The sequence below is a fragment of the Xylocopa sonorina genome, chromosome 12 (assembly GCF_050948175.1).
Source record: "Xylocopa sonorina isolate GNS202 chromosome 12, iyXylSono1_principal, whole genome shotgun sequence".
In the NCBI taxonomy this organism is placed as follows: Eukaryota; Metazoa; Arthropoda; class Insecta; order Hymenoptera; family Apidae; genus Xylocopa; species Xylocopa sonorina.
In genome coordinates, this window is record NC_135204.1 from 1,021,776 (window position 1) to 1,041,773 (window position 19,998).

The window sequence follows — 19,998 nt, forward strand, 5'->3', positions numbered from 1 at the left end:
AATTGTGTAGATCAGTTACCGTCGGGACTACCGATACATGATGGCGGACGGTTACCGACGGATGAAGTATCACTTGACTGTTGATATGAGCGTGACGTTAAGAACCGGAAGTGGGTTGACACATCTCGGAGACCGGTGATTATTATGAAAGCCGGTGATCGCGATGGTAACTGTTCATACATATGTTTACAATGTATGAACATCTATAAATATATTTTAAGTTATGAGCTCTTAAATTGAATTGAAGATAATAATACATGAAGAGCGTACATTTCTGGGGATAAGTGACAGGGATGACGGTCCGAAGTAATGAGTAAACCGGTTCCGGATCATCAGTGCGAGCATGGTGAAGGGTTGAGCTCTTATAAAACGAAAAGTGGCCGCCCACACGAACTCAGCCGAATCTAATCGAGGTCTGTGGAACTTAAGCATATCAAGGTTAACATCCTGAATAATTTCACCAATTCGTCTAACTATCGATTTATATGCGATTTTAATTTTAAAACGAATAAATATTTTTATCGATATCCATTTTATTTGGAACGTTTATAGGATTGATTCGGGTTAATTTAAATTAGGTTAGCGTTCAAATCCAGTTAAATTCGATTCACATTTTCTCCATTGTCCAACATACGGCACAGTAGTTCTACAAATGGTTTGTTCGCGAGTGTGCAACAGTTGTACAGATATGTTTGAATTTTTAACATATCTCATTGTAATTGTGCTCGTGGGCAGGCATAACGTAACTAGGATCGCAAACAGTGTTCTTTACCGCCTCTTGGACATTGGCCTTGTACACCCTGTAGTTAATCTTGCTGCTATCGACGCTTCCGTAAAGATACATGGCTAATCTATTAGAGAGCAACCAGACATTCTGATCGTATTCATGGTCTACCCTGATATCATTCGGAAAGACCAAGGACAGATTACTGGTCCCGATAACTCCGAGATTCTGAGGGATATATTCCTTCCTAGTGTCCCAGCACCAAACGGAATCCCTGGTCACCATATTGAAAAACATCACTCCGTTCCTATCGATCGCGGAGCCAGAGGAATGACCGTAATCTTTGGCTCTAGGTCGACCAATAGCCACGAAGTAGTCAACGTTCTTCTCGGCTGTACTTTTGTCACCGAGAACGGACGTGGACACAGCGAATTCTCGGAAGCTGGACATTGGATGGAAGAACAGAGTCCTGTCATTGTGGACGTCCACTGGACTTAACGCTAAGCCGAAGATTCCGTCGGTCCATTGGAATTTGATGCCGTGGAGTTCGTAGTTAGAAGCCAACGGATCGGGAAAGAAGAAACGATTTTGGATCCTAAAAGATGAGTCCTTGAAGAAGTCGTACACTAACAGTCCATAGCGAAACACGTCCGCAGCATAGGCTACTGCTGCATTGCAGTCATTGTTTCTGATGTCCACGACGATGTTCGCATACAAGCTGTCTTCTTTCACTTGATCCTCCGGCACAATATACTTTCTGATAAGATTGTCCGTTGTAAGATCGAAGATGAAAATCGTTGGCGGGCATACTTGTTTGCCGCCATTTGACACGTCTACTTTGCCAGAGTCGAGGACCCAGAGACGATCGCATTCGTCTACCTGGATCCTAAAGACAGAAGTTAGTCCGTCGCAATTTCCTAAAAATGCAATGATGTTTAAATTTCGATCGGATCACGCATCTATCTGTCGATTAGTTTACAATTAAATATATGCTTATGGAACTGTGCACGTTGCATAGTCATATATATATCCATGGATCTAAGTAACTATGCTTTATACATCACGCTCTAACCGCTTTGATGCCATGTCCAGTCCGGATAGGGTCTTAGCTTCGGACTTTTCGTCTTCGAGTTTTTAGGCACCGTAGTCAACGTCGCTGGAATGCCAGCCTTCCATTTTGGGAGAGTTATAAACACTTTGTCCTTCCAAACCTCGAGACCGAGTGGTAAATTATTTTCTGCGATGAAGTCTCCGTTGAAGATTGCAGAATCTCGCGCCTCGATGCTATCATAGTCGTAATCTATGGTGGGCCATGCATAAACCTACCAGATCAGAAGCAAAACTTTTATATAGTAAACAAGATTCAAATTTTTATTGTATTCTCTTTGATTCTTCGAAGAACTTACTAGTTCCATAGCAGGGCCAACATAATCATCCTCGACGTGCCCACGACCAAGATCATAATTAAATCCATGAGATTCTAGCTGTTTCACCGAATACAAGTCCGTTTTAAATACATTTAAATTTCTATTAGGCATTCTCAAGCTAGGTCTTCTCTGGAAAGTCGGCGAGACGTATTCTCTCGAGTCTGGTGTTGATCCGTAGAGATGATTACTATATTTAGGCGTAGTGGGTAACGTGTTCACTAAATTCTCCTCAGGTTTTGGCGTGTCGCATCTTATGTGGCCAGGAAGCTCATCGTGGTTTGATATCAAGATCTTATAATTTTTTAAAGACTAGAATAATATTCAATAATAATAAATATACCATTCACATAGAGACATAATCTTGCGCTTATTAGTAATCAAAGAAGTATTACACCCAATGATAATACGATAACAATTGTCCACTAATATGAAGCCCGTACGACGGCTAATATGAAACTTGCTGTGCGCGGAGAATGTGTTCTCTAACCACTCTCGTTTGCAATTATTGTTTTTCTTGTCGACGCTAATTCACCGCGATTAAATTACATCAGAAGGAAATGGTTCGTACCGAGCGAAAGCCCGAAGACATGCTCCTCTGACTCGTTTTAAGATCGCGAGAAAGTGCGTTGCTTCCAGGCTGGACCGCGATCTCCTGGAGGCCGAGCAGGCACACCGATAGTAACCAAGGCACTGTGTTCACCATGCCTGAAAAGAAAGGAAATTCCGTTGCGTATACGAGAATGGTGACCTTCGCTGACCGATTTCCCAACGAAGTTCACGTTAACCCGGTTATCAAGATCGTGGTTGTTGTATTTCAGCAGTGTGTATCGATCGTTGTTGTGTAATCGGTACGATAGGAAAGCGAGAAGATAAATCGTGCGGTTTCGATAATACTTGTGGGAAATAGTCGATGCCGTGCTAGAAATAACATTTGAATAAAATCGTCGAAAAGCCGATTCGTAAAAGAAAAAATCTTCTTGATCTAACGCATTTTATTTTATTCGGAAATAAAAATAGAATTTGATTACCTTTTTTTCCAAAAGGAGCCGTGAAAGGAGCCTTTGTTTTAGAGAAAAATTTGACGAGAAAGGATAAAATTTAAAAAGTTCGATGCTTCTTCTTTGCCAAGAATATTGCAATATCCTTTGACAGTTAGCAAAGGAAAAGCACTGTAACTCTATTCATGACAAGAGATATAATATTTATAATGACGAGAAAGACATCGTTCATTAAACTGATGAATCTACGAAAGTCAACGATGAAGAAAAGTTTGAGTGCGACTTGCAACTGCAATACTGTCCCATTCTTGGCCGTGTCGTGACTAGCTTCTACAATTATATCGTAACTTTCCCATCGATACTTCTTCTAGACAGAACACTCTTCCTTGCTCAAGTTTATAACCCAGGAAATATTTCGTTGAAGAGGGTTATATACTCTTATACGAGATGTACAAAATAAATTGTACTCTGATCTTTGAAAGTGGAATACGGCAATTTTCAAAGTGCTTTCTCGCGAAGGGAATGAATGGAATAAATGATACGCGACTAAATATTGTAAAATCAAAATTTTCGTATGGGTGTCTTACCTCGTTAACCATTATCGAAAAAAATGGTATTTGCATATAATCCAGAGTTTGATCAATCCTACCTAATTACATTCTTCACCAACGCGAAAACGAATATGAAATGTGTGAAAGAGGTATTCCGTTACAATTTAGTAGCAAGATGGATATCTATTCCCAAGCTACTATCCATATCTAAATTACAAAGTATAATAAGTATTATTGTAAGTATGTAAAAAAAAAAAAATAAAATAAAAGGCACGAAGCGGAAAGAAGTATTTAGAAGAAAATTAACAGTTTAATCGAAGGTGAAATTACCTCAGACCTTGCAGACATATCAATGAAAGTATTAGCTGCACCATAAAAGACCGCGACAAGATGTAATTAACTCGTGCACCTTTGTGCTATCCAGGAAGGCAGTAAATTTTAAATGGAAGCATGCGCGTTCATAGACCCAAGATTATTTTGCGATTTAACGACTTTCAAGGTGGACAGTGTTGCTCGACTACACTTTCCCTTGAGAAAATCCTGAAAAGTAACACGTTGCGCCCAATTGCGATTCCTATAAAAACTAATCTTATTGCGACCTCTATATCTAATGTACGATAAATTCCACCGACGTAAAAAAACAATGATAGAAACAGAACATTACGACGGGCTGAATCGCTTCTTAATAAAGTTGTCCAATCTAAATGACTCGAAAAACTCTATAGAACGCGTCAGGATCTAATAATAAGATCCGTTGCAATCACTAAACGAATTACATGTTCTCTTGCAATTGAACATTCATCGATTAAACGATGACACGTTTACCTCGTCATCGTGAATTTTCAGATTAGCTATATATAAGCAGTAAACTATTAGCTTAATACGTACGTATACGGTTAGAAAATCTACAAAGTGCAGGTTAAGCGCACCGTTATAAAGCCTATTCTAAAAATTCTTCGACGCAAGAACAACTAATTACAATGTTAGATACACGCTTATCAGCTCAATATGATTTATGAAAATAGTTTTATTTTTTCAAGCCTGCTATGCTAAAAGTTTATAATATTTTAGTAATAATTGATTAACCCGGTTCCATTGTACATAATTAATGACAGTAGAACATTGGACAACATTTAGAACGGTATAAGAATGTAATATTGCAATTATACCAATGAAAACTTACTCGAAATCTTGAATGGTAACATCAATTTTATCCCCTCGATCAAACTATCTGGAGGATTCCTAAAAATTACGAAAAACGTTCCTCAAGGTAACCCACTGACTCTCAAAGTTCCCAGCAGCCTGACGGCCACGCTAATTTTAAAAGTAACAAATGTAACGTCGAACGGTATTCAAATTATAAACACCAAGGAAGAAGAGAAATAAAGAAATTTTATTAAATCTACGATTTTTACGTTTTTTCCGATTTTCCAATGGAGTACCGCCAACACCGCGCGACAAATGCCAGATGAAGATGTCCGCTCGGGATGAGAGCGTGGACGTTACCAGACTGCCATATTCACTATCCGGGTCATAAGTATGTCTAGGTGTACTACGAAAGGAGAGAATGGCGAATCCCTTCTCCCGAAGAAGATTTTCCCTCTCATCCGCGTTACGAGAGGCTCCACGGTATAGGTCATTGGCGGCGAGTTCATGGGAGTTGTGTTTTGTGCTCGTGAAGACAAAAAACCGGAACCGCCTGCCTCTACAACTATGCTAGACACGAAAATGCCAGATCGATTGGCAACTAGAGGGACGATCGATAGAAAACGTTCTTATAAAGGCACGGTTTTGTATCAAAATTATCTAAGCCAAGAATGTACAATGTCGAAACTAATCTTTTATGCCGATAACTTTCCAGCGTCGTCACAGATAACCACATTCCGATCGAAGATCCTATTGTCTGTGGAACGAAGTGTGAATCAGTAAGCAATCCGAGTTGAAATTCGAATTCGACCAGTACAATATATCTGTCACGTAAAAAATAAAGTGACATTTCCTGATAATTGCCGAGGATGAATGATTCAAAATCCGTTTATCCTTCATAGCGTCGATTTCAAAGACGCGTTGCAAAACAATTTTCACTCGATTTCACACATTTACGCAATTGATTGATCTGATATCTAAGATAAAAGAATTAAGCCACCCGTATAATGGTCTAAATCAGCGCGATCGATGATAAACTGATTAAGGATAATGATTAGCAGTAAACGTAACTGATAAACGTAATCCAATTAACCAGTTGAACAATTCCACTAATGATACGCGATTATTACTGAGCCTACCAGATTAACTCCAATTAAATGTAAATTATGTTGTTTGCACGTTTATAAATCGAGTAACTATACCAATTAAAGGAACATTGCTACCGTATTGTTTCTCACGATCTCAAGCATCAGCGTACTTGCTACTCGCGCCTATGTTTGATATTTGGAGCAAGTTTTGAGCAATTGTGTACTTACGTATTAATCGCGTAAGGAGTCTCTAAATTTAAGTAGTAAAAGATGAAGCAGTAAGAGAAGAAGTAAAAGAAGAAGAAAGAGGGAAAGACGATGAGATAATGAATTAAACGAGGATAGATTTGAAATTCCATTGCCTCTTCCATTCTGTTCGAGGCAAAAGCATTTCTATCATACTTGCTTAATAGCCGCATATAGAAAGTGTATATAACCGTTTATATTATATAATTGCATTGCTAGCGATACACCTGCTCGACGCCTCTTATACTTTTACGGATGAAAAGATCGTATATAAGCTTTTGATAGAATCTTTGATGTGCAACATGGCGAGCACGCATAGCCGATTTATGCGATAGAACAATGTTACGCAATGATGAACCGTGCTAATTATCGCTGAGTCGAAACAGCAGAGACTGTTGGAGCAACTGCGCGTGTACGTTATTCTGGAAAGTAATTTGCTTTTACGACGTGATCCTATTTTTATGAGGACAAACCGACCCGTTCACTTACATTGTTGTTGCACGACGGAACTCGTTATGACAGCCAGTCCTATTCTAATTCTGGCTGCATTCTTTTCATTTTTAAACTTGAGCGTAAAACATCGCACTGGCGCATTATGTTCCGGTGTTTGATTTCAAAATTGGTACGTACCTACGTACCTACCCGCTTGTATCTTTCAAGTTTAGTTTCTTTATCAACGCGTTGTGTCATTTTATTAGTGTACCATTGTCATGGTTTTATAATACATTAATTTGAGAAATTAATATGCGACTGATAGGGAGTCATAGGGAGTTTTTTTTTTATACATTCCATAATTAGGCAGAACAGCTAATTCGAGTGAAGAGGGGGAAAAAATAAAATAGTAGTTAAACTGACTTGTACTTGCAGATGGACGTTTCTTAGGCAATTTTAGACCAAAGTCTTCCTGTTGGTATCTTAAAGTGGGATCGTTCAACTTGTACGCGATGGAATGGCGTGGAGAGACGTAGGCATAGCTGTTCGATCGTTCCGGCATGTCAACCAAAGTCCATGAATTTTGCGACAAGTCACCAGTTCCGGCTTCCGAAGCGATGCTCCACCTTTTTCTCCTCATGGTATGATGTCTATGGGAACGCGACGAGTGATTAGTCGCGCATCACAATTGAGAAGTGCAATTGAGTCGGCGAGAAAGTGTCGTGGAAAAAAGGTGGGTGGAATTTCATAACAGCTGCAATAACACTGTTCTCCATGTTGCTTATTCACAATATAATTAGAGACTATTATTTGAAACGATACCGTATTGAACGATACGAAAATCAATTTGAATGTCAAATGAATTTACCATTAATAATCGACATTTTCACTTTCCCAATTTAAATTAATACTTTAGGTCTGCGATATGAGTTCTGTAATTTTTTCTGAACCAGAAAAATATTGTACGTAACAAAAACTTCACTGTGCTGATACATAACTTTTACACTACGTAAATAGAGACGGTTGGTTAATTTGACTTTCAAATATTTAGAACATTAATTCTTTGACGCGACTCAACACGAAATTGATCGGGAAAACTACGATCGGTAATTTGCAACTGAATTTGGTAATTAAATATTTTACTACAACGTTTAATGTTCACTGCAGTCTGTCGTTGGCGAACGTTAGCTAAATGTGCTCTACTATTTACGTACGAAAATTTATTTATTCAATGATTTACATACAAAAAGGAAAAAAAGCCTTAGAGTTTCTTTAATTAGAGTTATATCGTTGCTATAATTAGAGAAGGAAAATAAGTGAAAAATTGCATACTAATTGTCTCTGTTGCAGCGATTAATTAAGGTGACTACTTAATGTTAATACATGGTACGCAACAAGTCCACAAGTGATACAAGTGACACAAGCGACTCGAACGACATAATTATCCTTAATATTAATATCTGGAGCATATCCTCAGAGTTGTTCAGCTTATCCGATAACATTATGGTACTTTATGATTTATTAATCATTCGCTAACATGACATGCTTATTTAACAGACGTCTCGGTCTATCAGAGATGCACCGGGAGGATGCACGTTTATGTATGTAAATTAAATGCAATGTCACCGATACAGTTTCACGTTTTCATAAAAAAATTTGCATGCATTAAAAATATACTACGTGCTCTGACACAACTTTGAAACAATGATTATCTATCGACGAAGAAGAAGAGGAATCAGTTCGCGTAAAAGATACGAATGGACGAGGATATATTACTTTTTCTTCTGTGGCCCAATCCAACTAAACGAATCGCTAAAAGATCAAGCTCATGGTCATTAAACTGACTGAAAAGAGACGGAGAAACGTATAATTCTCATTACACAAAATGGTACCGCTCTCGTTCCAATGACTCGCTTGGTAAATGACGCGAAACCGCGCGAATTCAGTACAAACGTCACTTTCCATCGGGGAATACTTTCCGTTTCGCGAATCATTTCCGCCTCGAGTCGAGAAACGGATGAGAGCGAGAAAATTATTGCGCGCTACTCTATAATTCACGATGATGAACGTCGTAGTTGTCCTCTTTGACTCACCTGACAGCCATTTCTCAACCCTTATGCTAAATTATGGTAGCGCTGGCAATAGTGGCAGAAAGTTATTTTAGAAGCTTCCTTTTATTTTCTTCGCTTATCGATTACTTTATACCTTAGTTTGACCAAATAGAAAAAAAAAAGTAATAATAAAACTCGATCGTTTACTAAATTTTTAGTGCATACAACTACCATATAAATAACCACTGGCACAGAAATTTGTTCAATTTTCACTTTTTCTTAACTCGAAAGTTTTTTTTAAAGTTGTCGATCACCAAATGACTACAAATGCTTCGAATATTGTTTTTTTCACCCTGGTTGACAAATTGCGAGGGATAATAACCCGCGAGCGATGCACAGAGCCGTTCGGTATTGTTTAATCTGGTTGACTGGCACTCGAGAACCGATTGTCAGCCAGAAATTGGATCGAAAGGTTTGGCCGAACCACGAAAGCTGGAAGCGAAGAATTTCTTCCGGGTACAGATTTTCCTTTCAGGAGGATCATTATTTCGGTGCATCAATTTAATAATCGATAATAGATAATCGTGCTTACACCTAAACGTTGCTTCACAGAGTATTTCGCGCGGTTACGTTCATATTCAATTTTATTTCGAGTTTATCTGATTTAAACAAACATCGTATGTAATATATTATATTAATAAAATTCAACCTGGAACGTTGCATTAGATCCGATTTTATAATGCTTGGTACTTTTTTATGATATTTAATACTTACTATAAATAGTTACAATCAAATGTATACTTTTGAAAGAACATTTTCGAACATTTTCACCTCGCAGGATTCGTGTTTTGTAACGATAGAATTTCATGGCAATAATGTAACAGATCAGATTTCACTACACATATTAATAAAATTTATCTATGATACTTCTAATAAATCACATGTATCGTGTATGGTTGAAGTAATTGTAGAAATCGCAGACTTGTTCGGCGCACCGAACCATCGGAACGGGCAATGTTAAGAGTCGAATTAACAATTACCTGAATTCGATAGAAAGTAACAATTTTTTATATAACACGCATTCTCAGCTAAGTAGCCTTACAGATGAGTCCATTTGAGCCAGACTCTCCCTTGCATCGGCAGCGATGCACAAAAAATAACACGCGGCTCCAACAAAATTATGTTAAGGAAAATTTTATTTAACCCTTTTATAGTACCGAACAACGTTAGATCGCCGTAAGGTAAACTTGCGAAAAATTCCGTTGACGATATATCGTTGCACGTGAATCAGTATGTAATACGATTCAACAAATTTAACATTGAAATAACCTAATCATAAATTCAATAAAAACAAATTTTTTATTATTCTTTTCTTGAAATTCCATTAAATATTAAAGTTTATGCACAACGTCAATTTTTCGTTCGGCATTAAAAGGTTAAGTCACGTATGTAAATAACGGTCTAACGATGGAGATATTTAGTAAATCATTTATTTTAAAGTGATATATCCATTTAAATTTGTCCAGTTTCGCAATATTATTAAAACTCCTACATTAGTTTGAAAAGAATCGAATGAACTCTAATAAGTGGAATTGTGCATTACGTCATTCATGATTCCAATCACGATTCGGTCGAGACACTCTTAAGCTACAATTTCAATGGACTACTCGTTCGCTTGCGTACACTTCGTGTGTACTCTTCGTAGTTAGGTTTTATTAACTGCTATTTAGAAAACCTTTTAACCAATAACAGTATGTTTATTAATATACATACAATATCTCACATTTGTTCTATATGTATATTCAGTGATATTCTTCATAAAACTGATATCGCTACCGTAGATGAGCATAGAATTTAATTAGCGTAGCGATTTTCAGGAGAGATGATAAAAGAAAATTTTACGCGTTCGATGGTTGTGATCATTGTGTGATCATTTGTTTGTAGGTATTGCTCAATAGTCAAGAGGTTTTTCAACCACGTTACGCAAGCGTTTTAAACAAATGCGAACCGACGTCTCGTTGAGCAGTGGGCACGAAAATGGCACGACTAAGATCGATGGTTCTTATTGTGATAGAAATAAGAGCAGGTCACTCTGCTCCTCGCAAGATATGACAATGTAATGGATTTTTATATTCCATATAGTTAGCTTAGAAAGCATTTCAGTAATTAGTCAATTCGTACTTATTTTAGAAGACAATCTCTTAAATATGCCTGTTTGTCAAGTTTTCATTCCTTCTCCTATGTGTTGTACAATAGATGAATGAATTTATATTGGAGTGAAACTTCGTCAAAACCTTGGCTCGTAGTTATGAAATAGTTGAAATAAATATCATGTAAATGCAAAGCGATTTATTTCGTGGCTATGGTACGGAGAAGTTTTAATTATTTGGAGTGTATACAGATATTTCGTAATATTTGTTTGTTAAAATGGCGGCCCGTTTAGATTGGCATGCAACGACTATTGCATATCAAGTCTTTCACTTTCCCGTTCAAGATTCGGAAATTCACCTCGTTGAAATTCATTGTTCCCGTAGCAACTTTCTGATATCTGTTAGTCAGAGCCCAAAGTACTTCGTCTCTACTGGAACGTTTCACCTTCAAACCACTGGTGAATTGAAGGGTCTTAGAGTTCGCGGCAACCACGTCCTACAATTTTTAAATTATTTCAACTTTTCTCTCTAAGTTTTTCTTTTTATACTCGTTGCACGCACATTTTGCTTAATTTTTTATATACGTATATGCGATTACTTACAAAATTACTTTTTACAAGTGGTTTCTGTTCATTCCAACAGCCGATTGACGTGCTATTCACGAGTCCGAAGAAGATAGCACCAGAATCCGATACGGCTTTAGCACTGGCTTGAGTCAATAGAATATCGTGGTATCTAAACATAATCAGTAGTAAAACGCAAGGTATTTATAATTATTTGTCTGTTAAAACAAGGAGGATGATATTTTTACGCTTTAAAGCAATCACTAAAAACGTGTCCATCAGTATCAAACTGCTCATAAAACGATAAACGATATTACTCTCGTGTGGAGAAACATCTTCTGTGTTGTTTTCCTTGAAAACAAAATCCAACTGTGTCCCTCTTAATTTTCAAGCATCACTCGTTGTTGCTAATTCTATTTTATATATTTTACACAGGTCAGTCACGCATGATTTATCGTTGCACTTACACTTGGTAATTCACATTGCCGTTTTGCGAATTTCTAAGCTCCTGACTCTCCACAAAATCAAAATCATACGAGGACATAGGACTGAAGTAAAGTCTGGAGCTTCTGCTAGAGAAGGCCATTCCCAGGATCCCGTCCTCTAATTTGAAACTTTGTCCCTCGATCGTGTACACGCCAGCTTTAGGATCAGGTAAGAATGCGCGCGAAGTAAAACGTTTAAACGACTGACCGTTGTACACGATTAAACCATAACCACTCACATCTGCTATGTAGACCTAGTGCAAAATAAAATTAAAATAAATTCTAATTAACTCGAAAATTAATCCGACAAGTTTGTTAATCGTTTTTAACGTATTGCTGAGTTTTTTTTTTATAAAATCCCTCTTCCGAACTCGAAGCTCGATGAGACTCATTCAGTATCGCTATTCATATATTAGATATGTTAGAGATATGTTAGATACTTACAACTGTGTCCTCGCATCTCTGACCGCGGGTATCAACCACAGGCGTGACCAACAATCCATTTCTGGTAGTCAAGTCCGTTGCAATGTTAATTGGTATCTTTGCTCTCTTCAGCAACTTTGAAGTGTGCAGGTCAAATGTCAGCAATTGTGGTGGACAGACCGCGTCGTTACCGTTGTAACCAGTGTCTAGAATCCACAATCTGTCGCATTTGTCGATCTGAGAATTAAGTATGTATGTACGATTTAATTGAATTATTCTGACAATAGAATTTAATTTTTTTATACTTGTATCGTTTCAATGCTTTTAGATGTGTGAATACTTTATATATATGTAGAAGAATTGTACATGCCATACTACAGCATAAGACGCGATAAAAAAATTCGCGATTCTTCTTGGCATCCTTAAAATCTTCGATGTATAACTGATTAATACACAAAATGGTTGTACGTGATTGGAAAAAAATGTTTTATTACCGCAACTCTGTAAACACTCGTGATACCGGAACAATTTCCGGCTTTCGCCCAGTTCCAATCAGGATACGGTTTCAAAAGAGGTCCACCTTTACCAGTTTTCTTCGATATCACGTTCACTGAGGAAGGTACACCCTTGTCTCTTAATATGGTGACAAAAGTCAGATCTGCAACAAATAATATTATAGTATCGTTCCAACGCAAACATAAAAAGAAATTCGCCGAATATTTATTTTACCGTTCCACTTATCGACGTCTATGGCGACGCTACTCTTGTAGTCGTATTCGCCAGAAGTAATGGCAGCTTGTCTCGCATCCTCGCTACCGAAATCGTAGTCGAAATATTTCCATTCGTAAATAACGTTCAGTGAATTAGCCAAATTTTTTGTCGGTGGTAGAGGAATTAGCCATGCGCGACTAACCACGGTGAAACACACTATCGATAACCACCGGATCATCGTCTCTCTATAATAAAAATAACGGACGGAAGCAGAAAAAATGTTATACAATTCAAGTGAATTCCATGTGCATTCTTTTATGCAGTTTAAAGAAACAAAAAGTTTATACCAAATAAGTATACTTCATTTAATAAATCAAGTAAAATGGTTAAAAGAAAGTGTTCATTTCCTTCTTACTTTATTTGTATTTTTTCTTTTTTTGTAGTCTGGCGAACGGAATGAACGACGGGAAGAACAATTGGCTAGATTTCGAACGAAGGAGCGGTTACGAGTGAACGAACAATTGCGACCAATGGCTAACCAATAAGTAGGTATATAGAAGCCCAAATGACCTATATTTTATAGATAAGAGATAAGAGAAAATTTATATTGTCGCATATTTAATGCTTGTTTTCCCTGGGCACAGGTAATCTATTTTTAACATCGTTTAAACTGTCGAGCGTAAGTAGACGTTGAGTAAGCACTAGCACAGTATTATTCCGCGAAATTGTTAAACAGATAATAAATTACGAAACTTACCGTGCCAGCATAAGTAAACATTTGTTTTATAATTAGTGTCGCAATTTCAAAGCATACAGCTGTAAATGTGACAATAAAGTGTAACATTCATAAACACTTTGTTAATAGGTGCTACGCGAGAGTAAATAAATGATGACCGATATATCGTCTCGCGTCTACTTCTTGATAGTTATTTCAAAATAGGACTAATTAAGTTTTATAAAAGCGGGAGCTTTCAGTGGATTTTGTTATAGAAGTATAATACATAGATGTATATGCGTACATTTTAATTAAGAACTACATATTAGATGGCTATGGTCATCCAAATATTTTCAATCTCTACATTCAATATTATAGAAATTGTTGCTTCAGGCCGATTACCTTGGACAAATTAAAATAAGACATGTTTATTCGTATTTTAATATGAATTGCGTGTCGCGGAACGAAATATGTGATTAAAAACAATACACAAAACGTAATTAAACGATACATGTACTTGGTTGATAAGGTCAATGCAAAAAATTAATTAAAAATCTATTTCTTAACCACCATTGCCATTTTTACATACTTTTATCTCACATAATAGTTTATAAGTTTACTTGGATGAAATGGTTGAATGGATGAAATTACACGATTTATTCGTCAGAATCCGGATCCGGTTGGTTCTGAACGCTTCGACATGAATAACGATATCATTCACCTTCGGTAGAAGATTTTCGGCTGGTAATTATGCGAAACGAAGAGCCTAGCTGGAAAAATAAGTAACTTTGGAAGGGGCTATGAGGAAAAAAATAAATTGATGACATCCTGACTAAATTGTTTCGTACTTGGGTCGTAAACTCATTAATTGCGCATTGTTAACGGAATTTGGTAGTTATACTTAATAGAAAATTTAGATTTAACAGTTTGAAAGGTCGCTAGTGTTTTAGCTCGTAAATATATTTTGGTTACAGTCTATCGATAAATCTTGGACGCTATAATCTAATTACGAGAAAAGTCATTATTTACTTCTGAGAATCATTTCTATTCTATAAATAATTATTACTTTTTAATCGTAATAATTATTACTCTTTGTACCCTTTGAATCTTAAATTTTACATAAGCAATCGTATAATATTTAATGTATTATATGTATAGTACGGAGATTATTTTATTAACATACACAAATAACATATGTATTATAAACTTCAGTAAGACTCTTCTCGTGAAAATATGTTTTCCTTGCAAAATAATGTACTACCGCTAATGTATAAACACGGTATTACCTAATAACCGTGGTTTTAAACTAATTGTAGAATATTTTTCTAATTTTCACTTATGCATACGTTTGTTTTTCCATCTGCGAAGAAAGTTTAAAGTGATTAAAATAACAAAAGTATTTTAATTGTAACAAGTGATTCACATTTTGAAGGTTCTGTCATTACGTTGGAAATGTTTTCGTGTTTTACGACGAAATTACATTCGAGTTTACTTTGCAGGTAACAAACGTTATCTGAAATCGCACAGATAATCGTAAACATTTGCATGGAATGGCAAAATTATAAATTATAGTTTGTATACTATTACATACGTTTTTCCTATTTTTGTAACATTTTTAATCACAAACAAAATAATTTCCATCGTACAAGGCATCACATAAACATCTATCGATTCGGTAGAAAAACATATTTTGTGATGCGTCATCACGAGGTCGAGTGGCGTTTCTTTTATTACATAGAACGTAGAGATCGCAGCAAGGAAAGCAGCGATCGCAGAGAAGTGTATTGTTCTCTGAATGCTTTACTAAAAAAAGTATATATATGTTTATATGTAATTACAATCACTTATAAATAACTATGAAGCGTTACAAATAATTATTTACTTTGTCAATTAGTCAATTAGTCAATTAGGAATCTTTCAATAAATTCTAAGTATATTTTGAGAAAAAAAGAAAGATAATAAAAAATTAAAACAAACATCTAAAATTTATAAAGCAACTGCAAACAGAATTTCTAATAGAAACTTGCTTCACCTTTACACGTGTAACAGTAAATAGTCAATAGTCAATTAAATTTATATTACACACGTATACATATACATATGCGTACACGTACTCGTCTTACGATAAACTTATGAATTAGAATAAACTTTGCGCGCACCACGAGCAGTAGCGAGAATTAATTACAAGTAAATATTTTCTTCAACTCCGTTACTTCCATTACTTTACTGAAAATGTTCACTTCTGAAATAAAGAGGACGCGAGTTCGTTGGAAAAAGATGTCGTGGGTTGTGAGAAAAGTGGTTTTCGAAGTGACGGTAATAGTGAAAAAAGCGCTCGGTCGTGGAGAACGGTCTGTTGGCGAAAGGCGAGTGCCGCCACGATGGCGGCGAAAAGTTCGAGAACTGCTCACGGTGCGACGATTTTCATTGGATTGTGTGCAAATGCCTTAAGGAAGACACGTCGCATTTGGTACCGCGGACCAACTCGTGTACGAAACCGGCTTGGATCCTAAAGTTGGTCTCGTTCGCGTGCAACGAATTACTCATGTATCTCTGAAAAGACGCCGTGAGAACCCATAACTCTTGTCTACGATTCTTCGATGTTACAATCTGTAATGAAAGATTAACGTTTCTATTGTAATTATTTTAAATAATATAGATGGATATTTGAAAGTGCAGAAATAGGTTCGATTATTTCATTTATACCTTCATGCCAGAGGGGAACTGCAACTTTTCCGAATCACTGACAACTGTTCGAATATTCTTCCCACCGTATTCAGGATAATGCTTGCTGTTCCAGCATCCGATCGCCAGCTCCGAAAGCAATCCGAAGAAAAGCACTCCGTCACGATCCATGACCTCAGCCGCGGACTGCGACGATCTCTCGTGTTCGAATGGAACGAACGACCTCGCTGCAGCCTCAGGGTTCTCGTTAAAAATGGTATGATTCCTAGATATAATCGAACAGCGATATTTGAAACCTTTCAAGGTTACCAGCCCAATAGTTTTAATCGATTACACATTGGTATCGATCACGTATGGGGAACGCAACAGTGGTCGATGCCTATGGTTAGCAGCGTTGAAACTCACCTGATTACAGAAGCAGGTACACGCGCTTCGACTCTGCTAGCCAAAGAATGAAAGTAGAGAGTTCTATCCCCGTCTCGAATAGGTCCCAAGGCGAGACCAAGGATGCCGTCCATTAAATCGAACGTATCACCTTTGATGTTAAACGTACCGTAAGGTGGATAAGGATAGAAGAGATTGTTGACGATCTTCCAAGACTTCGAGTGTCGGAAATCGTAGACGAGCAACGCGAAACCCGTGACGTCCGCGATGTACGCGAAGGTATCTTTGCACCCGCGATCCACGTCTCGAATGTCTACAACCACGGTAACGAATAACGAATCTTGTTTCAAATATTCCTTCGGAAATTTATACCGAGTGATCAGGACGTTCTCCCGTAACGAGAACACGAGGAGTTGTGGTGGACATATCCTCTTACTCTTTAAAACTCCTGTATCGAGAATCCAGAGTCGTCCGCATTCGTCAATCTGACAAATTGAAATAAAAAAATCCCCCTGAGAAAGTTCCCCACTACTTCCGCAGTGAAAAATCATTGGAACGAATTAAATTGATTTATAGCGTTTTCATATATTGTATAGCGATAGGAATCTGCATTTAGTTCTGATAACGCGTGTACGTCAATGGAAACGAAGTTAATAAAATCATTCGGGATTGATAGAAACGATAAAAAAACGCGTTTGAATGATGCAAAATAAGCATTTCCCAGCCAGATACTGATTAAATTGTAACTTGGAACTTGCGAGTTGATAACTTATCGTTCGTTGTTTGTGTTCAGACTTCTCCTCAGATATGAGTAAGCGTGGGAATTCCTTTGGATGGAACTAATGCCAGATTAGGAATCGGGAAATGTCCGCATTACGAACTAGCTATATTTTTCTAATAGTTTGCGAATAATGTAAGTCGCCATTGATCGTATCTTCGTTATGGTTTCTTTACAAATTCATCATCAATGTGTCACAAGGACACAATAGATTGCAAACTGATTGTTTACTACTCTAATGTAAATCACTTGTCATTTCAATGTAATCACCGCAATGGAGTTGCCCCATTTTCCAAACGACTTTCGCAATGAAAATTGAAATTTAAAAGTATCTTTTAAAAAGTTCTATTCAAGTGAATATGTATACCTGCATTCTGTAAACACTGGTGATCGAATCGCAGCTACCTAGAGTATTGTAATCCCAATTTGGATAGGGTGCAATTATAGGATTACCATCTACTGATACCTGCTCGGTGACATAACCCAGAGTTAAAGGCACGCCGTCTTGAAATCGTGGAATGGACACAAAGACCTTCGATTTGTGTTCTTCAATGGATAACAGAATGTACAGCTTTTACATAGTCATTGAAAATTCCTCGTAAACGTATTCATTGATTTATTTTTTATATGTTTGGAAGAGAAATGAGTTTTACCTTCAACGTAAACATCCACGTCAATAGGTACCGGGGCGCCAGGTATAAAGGCTCCATTATTAATGGCAGTCTGTTTGGCGTGTTCGTTTGGAAAAGCAAATTCCAAACTTTTCCACGAGTAAATGGTCTTCATTTTTTCAATAGCTTCTAAACTGACCGTTAGCAATAGCATTAGGACCGCCAAGTAGAATCGCCTCATCTCCAAACTGAATGCAAACAAACTTTATTTATCATATGTCCTTATTTATAATTTACTCTGTTGCAGCCTTATGCACGTTAGATGGGAAAAATAATTTTTCAATGATGCTTTGTAATGTATTGTACGTAATTGTTTGAAATTAAATACCTAGTGTTACGACATATCCGAGTGTAGTGTTTCCCGCATCTGATTCTATCATCCAATGATTACGAATGCTAATTTCGAATTTGCAATTTCGATATTTGTTTGCGAGATTAATTTACATTTCGTGACTAAAAGATGGAACATTTCTGACTTGTTAATGTTTCTTAAAGCGACATCTCCAACGATATGTGCAGAGTTTGTACACACGCGTGCGCGCGCACATACACGCATATACACAAAAAGCAAATTTGTGATTCTTAATTCATACACTTAACAATCGCAGTCAGTAAAGCATTCGTAAATATGGTAAATTAATATTTTTCTTCCATTAACGAACGTTCGATGATTAAAACGATAACAGTATGTAATAAAAATTTATTTTTCTGTCAGCTAAATTTAAAGTTACGTTGAAAAGTATTAAAAAAGTTAACGGTTGGTTAATTACAATTCAATGGAAAAAGTATCGGTAGGTAGTTGGATTTTTCTCTAGAGAAATGAGACGAATGATCGTTTAATTATCGTGTTCCTATCATGAAAAAATTGATAATGATAAAACGTGGGCATTTCAAAACTCACCTGGTTACAAAACGTAGCGAAGTGGCACACTGAGTAGCTCGCTTCCGGTTTCCAATGTGACCGCCGTGAGTGCACTTCCGTTGCCCCGAATCGTTCAGGGGAACACAACGCTGTCCTTATTGTTCGTTCTCTTGTATACGTGGTCTCCTATCGGTGTCACTTCGCTCTATCCTTCCGTAGAACTTTCACCGTTACAGAAAGGTATCAATGCAAAGTGTCGAAAAAAGTAATCGTAGAAAATGGGTTTTCAATTTCCTTCCGAACGATCGAATGATTCAATTTGCAATAAGGCCACAAAATTAATTAAAAACACTTCCGAATATCCTCAAATATATTAAACGTGATTCATTGACACTCTTCGAAGTGTCTATTCGAATAATTGTCTCTGTACGAAACGATAGACGACCGATCAATTTTTATAATCCTCGTTTCTTCGTTAAGAACTAGGATCGTGCCATTTATTTTTCAGATTTAAAATAAATGTGTACTGTGATGCAACAATGCTTGAAAGATGGCACGGACTGACACCGACTGACTCTCACATAAGAAGCAACGAATCGAATTTCGACACGATCAACTCACCGAAGATGAGACAGAGCGGAACGTTGCGCGCGATGTCGCGTTCGACCACTGACTAAGAGCACAGATGTTCGGAGAGCAACGATCCCGTCGTCAAACAAGTATTCCTTTAGGGGGATCTAATAGGTCGCCAAGTTCGAAAGAACATCATGATTTCATCGTTTAGGGTCGTGAAGCAGGTTCGTCAGAATTCATGGAACTGAACATGGGATTATCCATGTTTTATTTACAAATGATTTACAAATTACGTTAGGACAACAGAATGAAAGTTTCTCTTCTCTGGTAACAAA

At 37.1% G+C, this 19,998-nt stretch overlaps 2 protein-coding genes across 3 annotated transcripts; both read right to left on the reverse strand.

Moving 5' to 3' along the window:
- Window positions 1–681: 681 nt before the first annotated feature.
- On the reverse strand, window positions 682–7,252 carry LOC143429756 (dopaminechrome tautomerase-like). Of its 2 annotated transcripts, none has more exons than XM_076905511.1 (5): window positions 7,036–7,252; window positions 2,720–2,856; window positions 2,131–2,460; window positions 1,797–2,046; window positions 682–1,641 (listed from the first exon to the last, which is right to left on the reverse strand). In XM_076905511.1, the coding sequence occupies exons 1-5, from the start codon at window positions 7,250–7,252 to the stop codon at window positions 701–703; spliced, it is 1,875 nt and encodes a 624-aa protein (XP_076761626.1). In that variant the 3' UTR covers window positions 682–700. The 2 variants fall into 2 exon arrangements, with proteins under 2 accessions (XP_076761626.1, XP_076761628.1); XM_076905513.1 differs by lacking the exon at window positions 7,036–7,252 and adding an exon at window positions 4,884–4,920.
- A 3,737-nt stretch (window positions 7,253–10,989) lies between these two features.
- On the reverse strand, window positions 10,990–19,351 carry Y-e3 (yellow-e3). Its single transcript, XM_076905763.1, has 32 exons — window positions 19,130–19,351; window positions 18,211–18,416; window positions 17,925–18,103; window positions 16,801–17,264; window positions 16,417–16,660; window positions 16,140–16,320; window positions 15,896–16,063; window positions 15,809–15,828; window positions 15,688–15,742; window positions 15,555–15,564; window positions 15,452–15,513; window positions 15,298–15,374; window positions 15,203–15,223; window positions 15,057–15,145; window positions 14,929–14,973; window positions 14,740–14,759; window positions 14,583–14,660; window positions 14,432–14,480; window positions 14,311–14,329; window positions 14,113–14,226; window positions 14,015–14,028; window positions 13,810–13,913; window positions 13,621–13,696; window positions 13,535–13,565; window positions 13,411–13,475; window positions 13,283–13,354; window positions 13,014–13,240; window positions 12,779–12,942; window positions 12,306–12,521; window positions 11,844–12,115; window positions 11,416–11,548; window positions 10,990–11,309 (listed from the first exon to the last, which is right to left on the reverse strand). Exons 2-32 carry the CDS (start codon window positions 18,407–18,409, stop codon window positions 11,103–11,105), a joined length of 3,675 nt encoding a protein of 1,224 aa, XP_076761878.1. The 5' UTR covers window positions 18,410–18,416; window positions 19,130–19,351; the 3' UTR covers window positions 10,990–11,102.
- Window positions 19,352–19,998: the final 647 nt, after the last annotated feature.

Bases quoted from the DNA above. Each gene is read 5' to 3' on its own strand.
- LOC143429756 (XM_076905511.1), bottom strand. From the start codon at position 7,252: ATGAGGAGAAAAAGGTGGAGCATCGCTTCGGAAGCCGGAACTGGTGAC. The intron at 2,461-2,719 runs GTACGAACCATT...ATATTATTCTAG, and splicing joins TGTCTTCGGGCTTTCGCTCG to TCTTTAAAAAATTATAAGAT. The intron at 2,047-2,130 runs GTAAGTTCTTCG...CTGATCTGGTAG, and splicing joins TTGGCCCTGCTATGGAACTA to GTTTATGCATGGCCCACCAT.
- Y-e3 (XM_076905763.1), bottom strand. From the start codon at position 18,409: ATGAGGCGATTCTACTTGGCGGTCCTAATGCTATTGCTAACGGTCAGT. The intron at 16,321-16,416 runs GTATAAATGAAA...CTTTCATTACAG, and splicing joins AGTTCCCCTCTGGCATGAAG to ATTGTAACATCGAAGAATCG. The intron at 15,146-15,202 runs GTAAACTCGAAT...ACGTAATGACAG, and splicing joins TAACGTTTGTTACCTGCAAA to AACCTTCAAAATGTGAATCA.